At 41.0% G+C, this 18,342-nt stretch overlaps 1 protein-coding gene across 3 annotated transcripts in view; it reads right to left on the reverse strand.

Annotated features, from left to right (window-relative positions):
• bcar1 (BCAR1 scaffold protein, Cas family member) overlaps positions 1-18,342 on the reverse strand; it is a 68,522-nt gene that overhangs the window by 14,178 nt on the left and 36,002 nt on the right. Inside the window, exons 2-3 of one of the 3 annotated variants that reach the window (XM_058388249.1) lie at positions 14,786-14,920; positions 6,136-6,738 (exon numbers count right to left, since the gene is read on the reverse strand). In XM_058388249.1, the coding sequence (XP_058244232.1) occupies positions 6,136-6,738; positions 14,786-14,797 (615 nt within the window). In that variant the 5' untranslated portion in view covers positions 14,798-14,920. Of the gene's footprint in view, positions 1-6,135; positions 6,739-14,785; positions 15,068-18,342 lie in introns of those variants that run through there. The other 2 variants (XM_058388247.1, XM_058388248.1) reach the window with 2 other exon arrangements.

Raw genomic sequence — 18,342 nt, forward strand, 5'->3', positions numbered from 1 at the left:
CTAATCATCCAGCTCTCTACATTCTTCTGCAGACTGCATGTTGTTTTTTTTTTGCATGTTGTTGCTTTTTTCTTTGGTCTCCCTGAGGTGCATCCTCATTTACTCTCTGCATTTCTATCCCTCTCTGTCTCACCGAACCAATTTATCTCCTGCATGCTTGAATGCTACTTATGCTTAACAACAACACTTCACTCTTGCCCTCTTCACTCTCGTCTCTCTTTACTTGTGGCTTTGTTCATATTCCGGAAATGGCAGTGCGAGACTGTCTGAATAAATAAATGTGTGAGACTACACATATATGCACATGCGCGCACACACACACACACTCTCTCACTTTGCGTTTGGCAACACAACAGTCAAGCTTGTTAGCAACACCCATTAATAAGAGTGGGATGAGTCTGTGTCCTTGGAGACCACATCAGACCTGCTGCCTGTGATCAAAGGTTAGTCAGAGACTGAGACCGGTGTGTGTGTGTGTGTGTGTGAGACAGAAAGAGAGAGAGAGAGAGAGAGAGAGAGAGAGGGAGGTTGTGTAAATTATTGGCAGAAACACACACTCATTAAATTGTCTAAATTTCCAATACTAGAAATCGGATACTATCAGTATGACTGATGTTTTATTTGATTCTAGTTAGCAGTTAGATGAGGTGGACAGACATTCTGTAACATTTGGTTTCTGTTAGAAAACTGAAAGCAGATCTAGTCTCCTTTCATGTTTGTCCTTCAAGAGAGCAGAGGACAGTAAAATATCATAATGATCACTAAAGAGGTGAACATGAAGTTAAGCCCTGCAGCAGCTGCCTAACAGGAACCAATTAGAACTTGAAAGTTTGTTTACTACAGCGAACAAACATGACACATGCACACACACATAGCTAAAATGCACACTCATCATCAATGGATGTGTGTGTGTGTGTTTGTGTGTAACGCCAGGCTCACCAATTCCTCTACTCTGCAATGTGCTTTTTCAACTCCGTGCAGTACGAAGCCAGTCCTGTGCCCTGTTTTAATATCCCAGGCCTTTGAAGAGAACCACTGGAGCACAAATAAAGAGGCTGCAAGAAACCTCATGTTTATACTGAGGGGCAGCGCTGGGCTCATCCTCCCTCCGGCTCTGTCTCAAACCCATACTGCCTTTGTGGGCAGCTAATGAAAGGCCGCAGGCTGTGGCTCCACATGGGAAACCAGAGCCTTCCTCCCTCTCTTCATCCTCCACCTGCAATGCCCACCACAACAGCTCTTTGCCTGGTGTCCTCTTTCCTAGTAACTCCCATCTCTTTTCTTTTTTTTTCTTCCGTGTCAAGCTAGCAGAGCAGAAAATGAGTCCACAGCAGGTAACGGAGGACATCCCACTAGACAAAGAAGCAAAGCGTTGTCTTCATAGACAATGACACACATTCACTGACCTCTTAACTCTGTCCTGCAGGGAGTGGGGAGGGAGAGATGGTGTGTGTATGCGTGTGTGTGTGTGTTTGTGTGTAGGGTTCACAGATGGAGGCTCTTATGACCTGACATACCAGCAGGCAGAAAACAGCGGGTGGAGCTGGTGGCACTGCCAGCACAACCGAACTAAACTCTAAGCTTTGGTCTTATGTTTGCCAATAACAACATACAGCACTTATTTTATTTATATGTTGTTTTATGTAAAGACATCATATGTCTTTATTTCAGCATATATACAGTATGTTTGGTTTCCCAAATGAAAATGTTGACTCAAACCACAGTCCTTCTAACCCCTGTCCATTGAGCTGCCATCTGGGCATCACTCCTGCAGTTATTTTCAATAGTACAGTACCAGACTCTTATATACATGAATAGAGAGAGACCAAATACACCTGAAACATATTGACAAGGCGACCTTTCAAATATGGATCTGAAATGTTATGTTCCACTTGACTCATTTTTATTTAAATTTTATTTAGAAGAATATTTTTAAATATATTTTAAAAGGATTATCAGATGGAGGAAAATATATCTTTTATTTAAGTAATTCTTGAGTGACTGGATTTTAAAAAATGTTCAAATAACGTATTGAACCTCTAAACAATTTCAATAATAATGCTTTTAAATATTATTCTTTAAATATATGAACATACATATGAAGAGGTTTCATATTTTATACCTCAATTTCTGGCTAAACAATTAAACTGAAAGAACAGTCAGATTTATAGACATCTGTAAAATAATATCATTACACATTTGTCTGAAACATTTTTAATTTACCATATGGTAATGTGACAAAAAAAAAATCAATCTCTCTCTATCAAACTTTATCCTTCCTCATAAATCCACTTATTATTCTAAGCTAAAAGCATTCCTTAGTACAAGCTGTTCTTCTGTCAGTCAGAGGGAAGAATCTCCAGCACAGAGAAATCTACCAAAAGAGGCATGCAGGAGATTCCAGCCCTCCCAGGGGAATGCCCACAACTCACACACATATACTCCAAGACCTGTGTGTGTGTGTGTGTGTGAGTCTGTCTGTCATAATAGAACAACACTTAAAATATTCACATAAAATTCCCAAAATGTGAAGGTGTACTCGAGTCATCAATACACCAAAATCCTCACCAAAATCAACATTCACATTTGAATTTCAGAGCCATACTGACAGGTACATCACACTGAAACACACACCACACATAAGACTGTACAGGGGTGTTTATTACCATAGATTAATACTACAATACGATTCTAGTTTCAACAGACTGCTGAGAGCTCTGTCTCACCAGAGGCTTAAATCCACATGCATTCTGTCTCTGCTTGTGTTCACCAGCACCTCTCTATTCCCAATAAGAGCTGCTGCTGCTGATACAGATAAGCTTCCACACCCTTCCTCCTCCTCCCTCCTCCTCCTCTTCCAATTCCTCTGCCTGTTCCGGTGAGCAGTGGACTGCCACACAGTCCCCTGAGATTATGCATTTGCTTTCTGAGCAGGGATTGTGACAGAACCATATAAGTGGAATTTTAGACTGCTCTTAACATCAGCTCAAAAGTCATCACAATCAGCCGAGACATAGAGCCATTTACATGTGACCTCTTCATCATGACTCTTGTATGCATCTTCTCTGATGTGATGTGTGACATTTCATAACTAAAACGCAACAAGCAACATGATTTTTCCACCTTTTATAGCAGGCTTATTATTACATAATATAACCTAATATCAAAACGCATACTATATATATACTGTGTATATATATATATATATATATATATATATAGTAAAACATAATACAGTATAGTGTAAGCCATCTACAGAATTATCCCTTCTGGATTATGAGAAAAAAAATGTTTTTGTGTTAAGAAAATACAAGACAAATCTAATGTTCATAAATCTGAACCAAAAAGCTGATTTTAGTGACTACTGTATTATCTCCATTTCTTTTTAATACTTATATATCCCATGGAAATACAACAACCCTGACCAAATGAAGAGCTTTTCAATGAGAAAGCGAACACTTTCTAATAAAAGTTGTAGTCCTACTGCTATAAAATCTAAACAAATCTCTTGGTCAGTATAGAATAGAAGGATTAATATTAGGAACAGGTTGTATAGTGTTTAGAGATCAAATCAAGCCATTCATGCATGTGTTTGCCATTTGTTCCTTTCTCACAATGTTAAGCTTTCGTTCAGTTCAGCTTTCATATGGTTCTGTTTACTCAAAGAGGTCAATGTGCACACAGAGCTGTAATTGCCACATCCTTCTGGTTAACGTGTAACTAAGCAACCAGGGAGTGTGTTAACGTCATTCAGGTATACGTTAGGAAATTCGACCAGTATCTTAATCAAAGGTGCAGAAGGATTAGAGTTGACTCACTGTCTTATGTGTTATGACTATGCAGGTAGAAAAAGTACATAGGAAAAGCTTGTCTCCAAAACAGAACTAATTATATATGATGTTCCTACTCATTTAGGCCACAATTAATTATTCACATTTATTAGGCCAACTTAGGACTGTATTTGTATTTATATTATGTATTTGTTTTCCTGGTTACAGTAAGTACACTGTTGCCATGGATTTTGGGGTGGCTTCGTGGCATTCTGCTGGCATAATAATGGAAAAAAATCTAAAGAGAAACACTGGCAATAATAACCACAGAGGGAAAGAATAAGCAAGGAAGAAAAAGAGGCTAACGCTGATGAACAGAGTGTACAGGCATTTCAGTCTCTCAGAAAAGCATGTTTGAGCTTTGAGGGTCGTGTGCCAACACACCCTGTCTGAAATCTGCTTTGATGTGACACCACTCCCAGCTGCTTTTGCTGCTTCAGCACAGTCAACCCCCAAACATGCCATTCACCCCTCAGGGATGAGGCAGCTGAACTGGACATGCCCCATATTAGCTTGTTATTCTTCACAGAGGGACCTCACTTCCCCATGTATATACACATAATGACATACACACAGACACACACACACAGACACCAGTATAATCTGTTAAGTGCTTTTTGGTATAGATCTGTTCAATACAGGTTCCTGTTTTCATTAAGAAGTACTGAGAGAACAAGGTTGATCCTTCACTATCTTTTATTTGGGTGTGTGTGTTCAACATCCGTTCTCTCAGCGTGAACTTCTTATCTAATAATGAGAAAGTGGCAGGAACCGTGGTTGGAAACGAGAGGGCACAAGGACACCGGATGACATCAAGGTAAAAAACATACAAGAGTGAAAAGGGTTTTTAAAAAAAAAACAAAAAAAAAAACAACAACAACAACAAAAAACCCCAGAAATACACTAAACATTTAAAAATAAGCATGGAACGGACCTGGGCTGTTTACAAGAACTTTTTAGAGAAAGGGATATAACATTCTGGAGGTCTTATAGAGTAGTTAGTTATGTGTAGGTTGTGAGCCAGACTTTAGGCACAATGTGTGTTATCACTAATATGTCAGCTCTAGCATGACACCAAACCCCCGAGGAGCTTTTCATTGATCTCCTCAGCCCCCATCTCAACCCTGGCCTTGACTACTGAACAGTGACACTACACTCAATTCTTATCTCAGTGCTTGACTCCTGCAGTGACACATATGCACCTCGCTCTTTGCTTTTCTATTCTTTCAAGTGAGTGTTTGTGGAGATGTCACACAGTGACCGGTGATAATGTAGAAGTTATTTATGCATGATCTTACAGAACAATATACAGTTTGGATCATTAACATTCAGCCCAACAACAAATACTCACTCAATTAAACAGTTCATCGCTGTTATGTCTCACCCAGTGTGAGACACCGTGAATATAAAGCATGGTGGTGGTAGCTCAGTGGTTACACTGCCACTCTTCATCAAGTCACTAACCCTCATCTAGAGTAATTATGTTTGTTATGTCCTTATGATAGTTGTTATACTATTGACTGTGATATTACTATAGTTTCAATGTGGTAGTTTTTTCAACTGGTATGTAATTAATAGTAAATATATGATGGTCAGGCCATAAGGGAACTCAAATTTAACCTGGAACAAATATATGTCCCTGAGTGGAGGACGGTTAGAGGTTTCCAGGTCACACTGGAGAAATAGCTGTGTCACTTCTCTTTCCCCTCCATTCCACTATTATTTCAATTCACTTCATTCACTCCTACTGCTGATGTTCAGCTGGCATATGGCTCTGTGCTCCTGTTCTCCCAGGCGGAGAGGTGCTTCCCATTGCAGAAGACCTGTAGATAACCGCTGAAAATTGCCTCCTCACCTCCCTGAACCCTACAATGTCCACAGTCTCCACCTCTACATGCTACTGCTTTATTTACTACATTATGTTTCATTGTTTCCACACTCTCTTAAATGTTTTTTGCTTGTCTATCATATTTTAAACTCATTTCCTTTGTTTCCTTCAGTCTCTTGCTTACTCCAATAACATTTTTTTTCTTATGTGAATTTTTAAAGTGAGAGAAAATTATGTGTATCTCCAAACTTCATGGGCTTCCTGTTTGGCTCTTCGCGTGCTAGGTGTTGAAAAGAAGAAGAAGAAGCAGAAGAAGAAGATCCAGATTTTATTTTGTTTGAGAAGAAACAGGAACCACTGTCTCTCAGGTGTTTATATTACAAGATGTTACAAGATTTAGATTCCAGTCATAATATGTTTACCTAAAACTGAAGCTCATTTCCTGCTCTGGGTTGTCTGTGTATGCATTTTTCCTACCTTTCCCAAGCTCTTGGGGGTGTCCCAGCCTCTCTTCTCCATGGAAGGGGGAATCTGGTAGACCTCTTGCTTCTGGTTCAAAGACGGGGGCACCTGGTATACATCCTGTCCTCCACTTGTGGGTGGTACCTGGTAGATCTCCTGGCCTGGTGTGCCCATGGAGGGTGGCACCTGGTAGATCTCCTGTCCAACTGGGTGATATTTACCAGCACCTTGTTTCTGCATGAGGGGTGGAGCTTTAGGCTGGGTTTGTGGAGTCTGGGGCCCAGTGGGCACTTGATACAGACTGGGTGGGCTGGTACAGGCTGGGTGCATGGCCGTGTATTGGGAGGCGGGTGAAGACTTGGTGTAGGCACTAGGTGGAATGCTGAGGTGGCTTTGAGATGAGCATAATGGGGAAGACTGCTGCTTGTCATACATGCCAACCAATATCTTGAGGCGGTTACCAGGTACAATACCCTGGCGCCCATGCAGAGAGCAGAGCCACCAGCCATCCAGGCCTTGCGTGTCCCGCTCCAGCACTGTCATAATGTCACCTTTCCGGAAGGAGAGCTCGTCTGGAGACTCTGCCACATTGTCATACAGAGCCTTGGCCAACACGTTCTGCATGAGAGAGAGAGAGAGATATTAAAAAGAACAATCAACACTCTTCATTTGAGCATGTTTTGATTTGCATACAACTTAAAGCCTTAGAAGTCCACAGTGACACCAAAATTGTTTATCCATGTTTATATATTTATTTGATTGTTGACTATAAACTGTATCTTATGTGAAATATACAAGCATCAATAAACTAAAGAAAAAGTGTTTCTCAAGAAATTCCTTAAATTTTAGCTTCATAAACAGGTTCAACATGAAACATTTTCTGAAAGGAAATGTCTCTGTTCACTGGTTAGCATGGATCCCCCACATAACATCTTTGGGTGCCAATTTTTAAAAACAATTATTTAGTTAAAACCAGTTTGCAGCAATGCTAGTGGAATAAACACATGATTGTGTAACACTAACCACTGAACACACTGACAAAATACAAACAATTCTCCAAAACACCCAGGAACAGCATCAAATTAATAGGTATAAAGAAAAAGTTTCAAATTAATGGGCGTAAAGAAAACGGAATATTTCTGCACAAAATAACTGCCACTGGGTCACAATTAGCAAGTTAAGTATTTTTGGATGGAGTTTTCTTTTAACACAAATGGAAAGACAGGTGTGTATGTGTGTATAAATACAAAGTGCCACACTGTGAGCATCTCTGAGTCTCTGCCTTCCACAACAAGGACTCCATCTGTCCCAAGTCTTAAAGAGCCACCCACAAGCACTGCCAGCCATTTATACTAAACAAATGTTTGCTTTCAAGCCCCCCACCAGCAATAGGGAATGGTATAGCCTGGCACGTGTAACATGCCTCCCAGTGCTCCTACTTAATAAAGCTCCAGTAAACACCAATGACTCAAATGGCCGTCTACCTTCAGCCAAACAAACATGTGATTAGCTAATTGTGAGGATGTCCTAATTTCAGGTTAATTAAAAAAAGCTTAAAAATTTGTTGGGCAAAGTTCAATTTGCTGGGCAACGTCTCTTGTTACATTTTATGAAGTGAGAGCAAGAAGCAGAGAGACAGAGAGAGAGAGAGAGAGAGAGAGAATGGAAGAAGAAGAGAAGAGACCTACACTATCACTGCAGAGACAGAGACTTATTGAAAGTCAGTTCATTCAGTAGTCATGTAACATTCAATACGTTTGGTGCTTGCAGAGTTCCAGATCAGCTTGTTACCCCACTGGCACGAGTAAGGGCAAGAGTAAAATATTTTTTACACTTATCAAGCCTTTCTCACATTTTGCCTTCATTTATATGACTCACAGCTATTCCCACAGACAGAATCTCCTTATTAGCCTGCTTCTCCCAGGACACACACTCTTCTCTGTGCCACAATAGTGAGTGGCAGTATGTGAGTCATTATTCATGAATGTGATCTCAATCCTCAGATTGAATGCAAGTCTCCCTACTTTGTGTGTGTATGTTCGTAGAGATCTGCGCTTAGAGTGGCAGGGCTATGATGAATGCTGGGTCTGTGTGTTGCGCTGGAGAAGTGAGGAGAAGTGCATGTAGGCCATATCTCCCTGATGAATGCACTGCTTGTTTTGCCAGACTCACTATGGCATCTCCCTTAGGCCTGAGTGCTATATAATAAACCAGAGTGGCTTACTGCTGGCTAGCAGCTGGCTGAGACGTCACCGTGCAATCCTGGCACACACATGCACACACACACACACACACACACACATGCACACACACACACACACACACACACACACACGCACATACACACTAATGCCAAAATAATGAGAAGCTCTCAAGACTAGTTGAAAGAGCTCTTTGACTTGCCAGGCTTTCTCCATGGAGACAGTTTAAAGCACTCCGAAAGCTTTTGCACAGGAATTTCAGGTGCATTTTCTGCACCAATTTTGGGAACACTGAGAAAATTAGTATATACTACTGAAATATTGATAAGATCCAACTGAAATATGTCTCGCAGTGTGAAAATGATGCCTTGTGACTGGATGACCTGTCTTTCTCCGTCACAATATATATTTTGTCTCTCTACATTCTCTACAGTCATGATTTGCAATCTAATGACAAAACCAGACATTTGTTAGGGTAACTTCCTGCCAGGAAGAAGAATCCTCTGGGGGTTCATGACATCACAAGGAGCTGAACTTTGTCTCCATTATTGAAGCTTGCCAAACTTCTACTCGGACTACTAGTCTCTCACACTCCTTCACAATTCCCTTACTGTGTCTCGCTCCCCCTTTCTGAACACAGAAAGTGTCTGAGAAGTGATTCATATGCCATTATGATCGAATCAGTGACACAGTGACCAAGTTTAATCTCGTTTGGAGCAGATGGCATATGCAATAATGCAAGTACAGACTGAATAATAAACACATAATATTATTATGTACCTGAATGGAAATGTTGTGCAGCAGTGACTATGTGGAATAGCACATGCACCTGCTGTCAGAATAAATGCACTGCTCTGGGTGAAAAACTCAGAAATTTAGCTGATAAAAAGTGACACATACTGAGATGTGTGCATATAGCTTGACCAATAGGTGACCAAATGCTTCCCTAACCATAGTTTATTAGGCACATACAATAAGAGAACAAAAAAGAATAGAGGAGAAGAAAGAAAAAGAGGCAGAGAATGAAGACGGAAAGAGAAAGTGACAGAAAGGACAAGAAAAAGGAAATTTATCATCCATAAGACTGAATGCTTATCCATTTGCATTTAAAAAGATCAGAAGCAGGATATGGGCAAGATGTTAACAACGGTGCAGAGTCTGAGCCATGAGAGAAAGTGAAACAGATAGGACATGTACGGTAAATGTTCCACAGGATAGAGGGGTGCAAAGATTTGGAGGGAGGGAAGGAAATGGGCTGTATGTGTTCATTCAGTGGGAAGTGAACAGGAAATAATGTAGCAGCTGGTGGAGCGCGCTCACTGCAGACAGGTCAATGGATGGGAAGCTATGGGCAAGAGCAGGGGGGGTGTATGTGTTTGCATAGGATGGTGTGGACCTGAATGGACACGAGGACAGGAATATCTAATAGCTTGTGGGGAATTTTGGGGAAAATTTGGATATTTACCCATGAGTAAAACTGTTTTCTAGTGAGTTCTGCAATAATATTTGTTATGTACTATAAGGCTAGTAAAACAAATCTGTTTGTGTGTGTGTGTGTGTTTATTAGCTTCAAAACAAATGAATATAACACAAAAGCAGCATTTGTCTTATAGACATCTGAGTCTGAGTCTGACTAAACAATGCAGAATCATCTCTAAGGAAAAATCAGTGACAGCACTTTAATACATTCTTCTTTTTTTCTCTTTTATATTCTGATATTCAAATGATGGAACATGAACTGACTTTAGTAGTGAAGATATATGCTTACAAAAGGTAGAATGTACAGAGCTTTGGTTAACAGCTTGTTTCTATCATCTTATAAACAGAGCAACTCATGATAATTGCTAATTGCTTGGCTTAGCTTCTCTGCCCAGGTTGTTCTGTAATTTTTGAGATTTGGCGTTTGGCTAAGCAGGAGTTGGGTTAAAACGGCAACAAGGTGATTAGCCTGAGGTGCTATCAGACAGTGAAATCGGACTGGACTGATGGTCGCCATGCTGTTCAATTTTCAGAGAGTCATGAAATAGGACTGGCACAGTAACATGTTCGCCCTTATCATCTTGGAGATTTTGTGTGTGTGTGTGTGTGTGTGTTAGACTTGCACCCACACAGCGGTGCGTCAAGATCAAAAAGGTGAACCTGAACTGAAAAACCAAGACTGCCAAACAAATTCCAACCAAAATCTGAGTGTGTGAGATTCGTAAGCATGTAGATTGAGGCAAGACTAAACCTGAGAGTAAACAACTGGCCAAAAAAGAAACTGAAAATAATGGGTGTGAGAAGAAATTAATTTTTAGTGTGTAGGTGTGTGTGTATGCATGTCAGAGGTATAGAGAATGTCGAAGAAAACAAAGAAGAGCACAGACAGTGACTTTGGGGTACACCAACTTATAGAAACGGATTTGAGGAATTTGGGGAGTGTGTATGAATGAGTATGGTGTTTATGTTGACAATTTCAGGTCTAGGCACATCTCTGCATTCCACAACTTCTATCCACCTCTTCCATTACCCCACAATCTGCTCTGTCATACAACTCTCTTACAACACACACACACACCGCGAGAGAGAGAGAGAGAGAGAGACAGAGAGAGAGACAGAGACAGAGACCTGGTGCGTCACACACTGTCTACAAAGACCACAGGGATTCGTTGCTCACTAAACAAAACCAAGAACTAACAAATGAAGACACATAAATACAGCTCTTAATGGTCTGTTCCGAACACCAGTATCTTCACACACACAAATACATTTCCATACACTGAACACACTCAAATAACAGTCTCACTGGTGAGGAGTGAATTATCATGCCCTTCCTGCTTTCCTTGAGGCAAGAGAAAAACAAAGGCAGCTCTCCGGACACTCCTTTCCTGCTAGGTAAGTGTGTGCGTGTGTGCGTGTGTGTGTCATTCGTAACAAAACATCTCACATTCATGTAGCTGCAGGCCACAGTCAAGTTCTGGCTTGCTGCCCACGTTCGCCTTACCTGACTAACACTGTGAGTGTTATGCGGTTGATATACACTTTAGATCAAATGTTTTTCATCTCCTTTTAAACTTCAATTTAAATAGACTGCCACAAATTTACAATCCATGGTGGACATTGGTGAGATGAGGATATCTTATAAATATGCTTTGACACCAAAGATAAATAATAAATGTTTATATTGGAATATGTGTCATTTTTAGCAATTTTGGAGCTAATTTGTTGGCTGGTGCTGTACTATCTTTATTCCCACGAAAAGTTAGAAATTGTTTGCCGCACTGATGTCATTGCTAGCACAGTTACAACGTTTAAAAAAGTGTGATAAATTTTAAACTTAGACATTAGTGATACCTGTTTCACTCTCTCACAGCAAGGTTCAAGATCATGTAAATGGGAAATCCAGCACAGATATAGTAGATGTAAGTTCTCAGACTCAGCTAGTGAGCAATCTTGTGAGATGATAAGCATGTTAATGTTCATAGAGATATTAGCATGACAGCTGAAACTTTAGCTGTTTGAGAAGGGTCTATAGATGAGGTGGTAAGAGAGCTGGAGAGACTAAAGGACCAAAATGCTGCTGTATCAGTCTCATTAGGTTGAGATAAAGCAGTGGCTAAATTGCACTAGTGCCCCTTTCACTGTGCAATGTGAGAAACTTAATTAAACAGTGAGAAGTGGTCAATATGAAAATGAAAGAAATGATCTAAACAACTAAACCATGTCCTACCATGTCACATGGTCACTAACCATGTCACGTTCAAATGACTGGATGTTAAATTGCCCCTAAATGTACAAGACTGTGCGTGTGCATGTCCTGGTACGGACTGACAACACATCCAGGGTGTATTGAATAAATATGCAAGTCATTCAGGGTGGATTTCTCCTTTAGTGTAGCTTTGGGACATGAAAAAACAACATACAGAAACAACAAGGATAAAGCACATTGTTGTATTAACATTCTCTTCCTGATCCCTGAGTCAGAGACATTCATCATGGCATAAACATGCCTGGAATTCTCCCGGTTCTTGATGATGAATCCAAAATGTCTGTCCAAAATTGTTCAGCAAGCTGGTTCAGCATGTCAGTGTGACCTCAGTCCAACGTTTAAGTGGACACGACAATCAGGAAAAACCAATTCTGAATCAAATAACAAAAGGCAATTGTCCGAGCTTTTGTAATTCATTCAGCTTTCATATTACACCACTAACAGCAGGTAGCTAGATCCTTCCTAAGCTTTTTGCATTCTATTACAACTAGGATTGATGGCTTTAGTACAGTAGATTAACTTCAGGCTATCAGGTAAACAACTATATGAGTTATGCATTGTTTGTTTCTCTCTCTATAACTCAAGTCACGCTAAAGTAATAGAACATTCCCATATGAAAGTAAAAACCCTAGAGCTACTGCATATACACACACAAAGACTAGGCCTTAGGTGCGTATCTTTTACAGGCAGAAATCCATTAGCCTTGCAATCGGAGTGCTATATCAGATCTCTCAGTCTGTTTCTCTGAGAGCAATGGAAGGAGAAGGAAAACAGACTGGGACTGGCATAGATGGCTATAAACTGAAAATCAGAGAGTGAGAGATAGAAAGGGATAAAGAGAAGTCCCATGTATTGTGAGCTTAAACTTTAGCGTTATAAATATACAACTTTGGTGTCGCAAAATCGTAGACCAGTCCTTTACATTAAAATTGTGTTGTGGCTTCTTACAAAAAGAATTGTGGTAGGAAATCCCATCCCAAAAACACCATTTCTTTTTTTAAGCAGCACTGACTGTGACACATTTTTGATTGTAGACTTGCCCAAGTTGACAATTGAGCAAGCACTAGTATCTATCTTTGTCCAAGAAGTTTTACACATGAAAATGTGTTACTGCAAGACTTAGTCACGACTCAACACAGAAATATCTAGTTAAATTTCAACTAGAACACTGGGATATGGCTAACACTTCTTTCTATGAGTCACCAAGCACACTTCCCAGTGAGTAAAGGCCAGCTATTATGGCTTTTAGACCAGCCCAATAAAGAGTAAATGTTTTCAGCTCAGCATTAAAGAAGTCCTTCTACTGGCATCAGTTACTAATGATCAAGCCTGAACTGTCAGACCCCTGAGGAGTTGGTGGAGGTGGGGGACTCTACCCTCTTAAGCCCCAGAGGTTGGGCATGAGTCAAGGCTGAGTCACTGGGAGAAATCACTCCGCTGCGGGAGGTTAGAAGTGCCTGCCCCTCTTTCTCTCTCTCTCTTTCTCTCGAGTCTTACACTCATGCCCACCGTGGTAGAGCACTCTTTATTTAGATGCTGATTCAGGATCAGCCTGATGAGCCAAGTTCCATCAGCTGAAGGGGGTTTAAACCAGTTTCTATGGTTGTGAGAGCTGTGCTAAACTCCCTCTTTATCCTGAAGTGACTAAGAATGAAGAAGCATAAACACAACTTGCTGTTAGTAATGGAAAGAAGAACAGCCTAGTCACATCTATAAACCGGAAACTCTTTATTTGGATAACGCTAATTTTAGGAGTCTAAAAGTAGCTTTATCCAAATAAATCAAGAACACCTTTGATTCTAGACAGCCAAACAAAGCATTATCAAGCTTTAAAAAGTAGTCAATGTCGCTGTGAAAGTGTACAAGTAAAAGTCTTTCTGCCAAATGAGAAATATTCACATGCCATGCAGGGGGTCGGCCCAGGCACGTAGGGAGCAAAGTCCTCCTTCAATGGAACTAGGTCTGCTTTCCAAATACCAAAGCCTTGTGTCATTCCTGCCCTTACAAGCTGAGAGCATGCCAGCACTTTCAAACAATAGCAAGGAACGGACACTGCTTGCCAAGACTCAGGCCTGGTCCATGCAATCTATTTCTCCCTCCCTCTCTTTTTCTGTTTCTTTCTATGCACTTGACATCCATAAGAAAACCGTAATCTTTCAACTTTCTCCTGAGTCAGCAGTCCGAGCACAGCAGTGGCAGCGCAATGTCTCCATGGCTCCGGCTCTTTCCTATAGGCATAATATGCTTAAAACTTTCTCGTAAGCATTTCAACTTAGTCCTCCTGAGGAAAAGACTGCTGTAAAAACAATAAAACACAGCACTCCGGGATGTGAAAGGACAGAACGGGGGTACTTCTGCATGTTTATTTACTGCTGTGAGGTTACTCTTTAATAACAGTTTTTGGGGGGTTTATATACAATTGACTTAAACCAGGATGTGTCAGGTCATATATGGTCGTTCCCAGATCCTCAAACAGATGCAGAATACACACACACACAAAACACACACAACACACAATCAGACCCCTACTGAGTTGTGACAAAGGGAGGTAAAATGAAAGAATTTAGAGTTCCTTTCTCCGAGTCTTTTCACACGCCTTGGTCTGCTAACTCCCTGTCCTCTTCCACAGCTGGACTATTTACAGCCAACTTAGAGCAGTCACACAGCACTGAGCGCAGCACTTACACACATATAACAGACACACTCATTCACTCACCAGATAATTCATTTTTAGTCCCGCTGTGTGAGTCGCTGGGACCTCAGGCACCGTCTAACAGCCCTGAGTTTAAGCCCACGAAAAAAAAAACTCCTTTGGACAAGCCAGGTCCAGTCCAAACTTCCCTCTCGTTGTCTGTTAAGTTAAAAAAAAAAAAAAAGAAAAAGTCAGAGCAGACTGTAGCACATCGTCCTATTCCGTGATCTCAGAGGCCAAGAATGAGACTGTCCCATATAGTTCTCTTTCTCTCTCTCTGTCTGTCCTTTGCTCTCTTTTTCCCTCCTTCCCTCACTCCCTCCCTTGCTCTCAGGCTTGAGTAGGGAGGGCAGAATGTAACCTGACACCATCGCAGTTCTGCCTCAATCCTGACATTTCCTTTCCAGGATCCTATTGGCTGATGAGGCTCTTTTTATGTTAATGTCTCATGCCCTCCCAGCCCGTAAGGAATGTTTAAGGAACCTCCATGTAGACCCGTGAGGGGAAACAGACATTAGTTTTTCTTCCCCCTCATACACACGCATACACACCTCCCCCTACTACTACTTTGTCTGTGTCTTTTCCTTTAACCTCACAAAATTCCTGTCTTTTCTCCGCTGTCCAGACTCTCTGACCATTCCTTTTTCCACTGCAAGTTTGTGTCATAAAACTCCTCAGTTCTACTGCAGCTTTCTCAAAACAACCAACAAAAAGATCATAGTGAATATATTAAATAGATTCATATGAAGTAATATAACAAAGTCATTTTAAGCAATAAATATCCCCAGCAAGGTAAGCAGCTCAAGCTGGAAACCATATCAAGTTCTATATTGTATACAGTTAAGTGCAAAAGTATGCATACCCTCGGGACTTTATAGATGTTCTTGCATTACAATGAGAGGAAATGGACATGTTAACATATGTTACGATATTAATAGCAGCTTTTACTCTAGGAAAGGGTTTTAGTACAATAACGACATTTTTAACATCTCTGTTGAAAAAATTTTTTTCCAAAAACTTTTTGCACTAAATGGATTTGATGGTGCGCGGGAAATACAATTTCTGTTTGAAGCACACTTACACCGACTATAGGACAGTCCTCTCATTTTTATACATAACATCCAAATTTCAGTTAGACCAGTTCAATACACCAGTCAATAGACCAGTTAAACAACTGAACATAATCAGTAATTAGTTGCAAATCCCTTGCACATGATTGCTGCCCAAAGACACAATATCCTGCTGATATTCTACTCTTCAGTTACCCAAAGTGGTTTCAATTTTCTTGCTATTGCTCAGTGTTTGTAGTTTGGCTTTTAGCAACAAATACAAGCGAATAACCTCAATGTTATGTAGAATTCACTTTTAGATGTTTTGGGGATGTTTTGTAGTCATCACTCGCGTTGTCTTTTACAGGTGGTAATCCACGCATGACATCATTGTCCAACTCTCATGCAAGGGAGGGTTCAGGTCAAGAGGTCAAACTGGGTCCAGCTCTCACACAATCAATATCACTGAAAGGAAAAGTGCATCTCTCCAGCAGAGATATCTCTCTCTCTCTCTCTCTCTGCTCTAGATAGATAGATGTGACAGACTAGATGCTGATAATTATGCTGCTGTCACTGCCATGTCATCTCTTGGAATCAGAAGTGAGAAAGTGAGTCAGCTGATGAGACAAAGAGCAATGCCAGTGAGGGACTTAATCTGAAACCAGAACTGACATCTTTAAATTGCTAATAGATGGTGGTCACAGATAAGGAAGAGTGGAAACTGTTAACGAGAAGTGAATCAAGCAGAATTAAAATGCCTTGAATTCAAGAACATGGCTGATCAAACATGAAAGGAAGACCCCTCAATTTAGCACACTCCAGAATCCAGAGCCCTTTACATATCCTTTACATAGCTGCTGCCTCTTTAGCCATCACTTTCTGTGGCACTGTTCGGAAGACAGACCACTGCATACACACGTTTTCTCCTGGGATGTTAGTGATAGTCCCTTGCTCTCTCTAGATCTCACAGAGAGCTAAGCTGTGACCAGAGCTGTCTGTCACTTAAGTAAGTGTGTGTGCGCATGTGTGTGTGTGTGTGTGGGTGTGTATTGTGTCACCGCAGAGATTACACTGTCACGTCAGGCACTGTTTCAATTAGCACCCCCTTTCCAGCCTTCCTTCATCAGCTAATGAGACCCATTCTTCTGAGACCTGCCCACCACACCTCTTAACTAGTCAGTCACTGACAGGCCCAGATTAACCTCTCTGACCTCGACCACACCTGACATCAACCATGAAAAAGATGGAAACATGCATAATATTATCAGACAATTGTACAGAATAGATACATGACTTCTGTACAAGACAAGGACTTTTCTTCTTAGTCTGTGCTTCTGAGAGTTCTTGTTTGTGTGTGTGTGTGTGTGTGTGTAGGACAGTGGGCTCATTGTGTCTGCATGGCCCGGTGTCAGTTAGGTCTGCCTGCCAGAGCATTCCTCACACCTACACACAACTCCACTCCATAGACACACACTCACTCATAACACCAACTTAATCACTGACTCCTCCAGCTCATCCACACTGGCATAGCTTCCACAACACTAATGCCCACAACACACACCTGCAAACAACAACTAGAGCTGACCCAGTCTCATCAGAACCGTTCACTGCAATAATGTGGGTCATGCTGGTAGAATATGGAAATCCCATCTGCCTCTGAATCCAGGTTACACTTCTATTTTCTCTCGCTTACCCTCAATCCACCTCCTTCTGGATGTTTCCGCACCGGGACGCTGAATTCCAGCACAGTCTGCAGCACACATCTCAGGGAGGTCAGTAGGGTTGGTGGAGGTTGACGTCTACAGACTATGTGTTTGTTCAGAACAAAGAGGCAGTGTGTGATTGAAAATGACGTTTGGGTAAATAAACAGCATCTATCTCATAACCGCTAATAGACAGAAGGTGGTAATGTTTGACTTGGCAGGTTAGTACAAGCTGCTAGGCTAAGCAGTTCACAATATTTACAAGGAAACGCTACCCTTCTAGTGAATGTAGTCTCTCTTTTTTTGATAAACTAATTATCTTGTTTGCAAATTTGTGCTGAAAGGCTCACATACTAGCTCCATTAATTACGTGCCATATCATCTGAAATAAATGATGATGTTAATGTGAAATTATTGTCAGAAGCAAAAAGCACAAAAGCAGCCAATTCCTGAAGGAGAGAATCCTTCTGTTCTGTGTGGATTTGACTTCAGTGACAAAGCGAAACAATGCATATCCTTGTTTTCTGACATCCGCCCCCCGGCCAACAGCAATATTCATGCAGCTTTGAAGGACACAACAAGAAAGGGACTCTTTCTTTAGTGAGACTGCCAGTCTCATTCCGAAGTCCGTATCCAGAGCTGTTTCATCTGTTTATGACAAAGGAAGTGAATCTTCTGCAGCACTCGTACAAACACAAATGAATGCACACTCACAAATCAAAGTAGCATTTTGCATTCGCATGCAAAACCACAAATGGACACACACACACACACACACGCGCACATCCAGCATGCATTCCAGCAACAGTTGTGGGACAGCCATTTGTCC

Source organism: Hemibagrus wyckioides, linkage group LG04 (assembly GCF_019097595.1).
Source record: "Hemibagrus wyckioides isolate EC202008001 linkage group LG04, SWU_Hwy_1.0, whole genome shotgun sequence".
NCBI lineage: Eukaryota > Metazoa > Chordata > Actinopteri > Siluriformes > Bagridae > Hemibagrus > Hemibagrus wyckioides.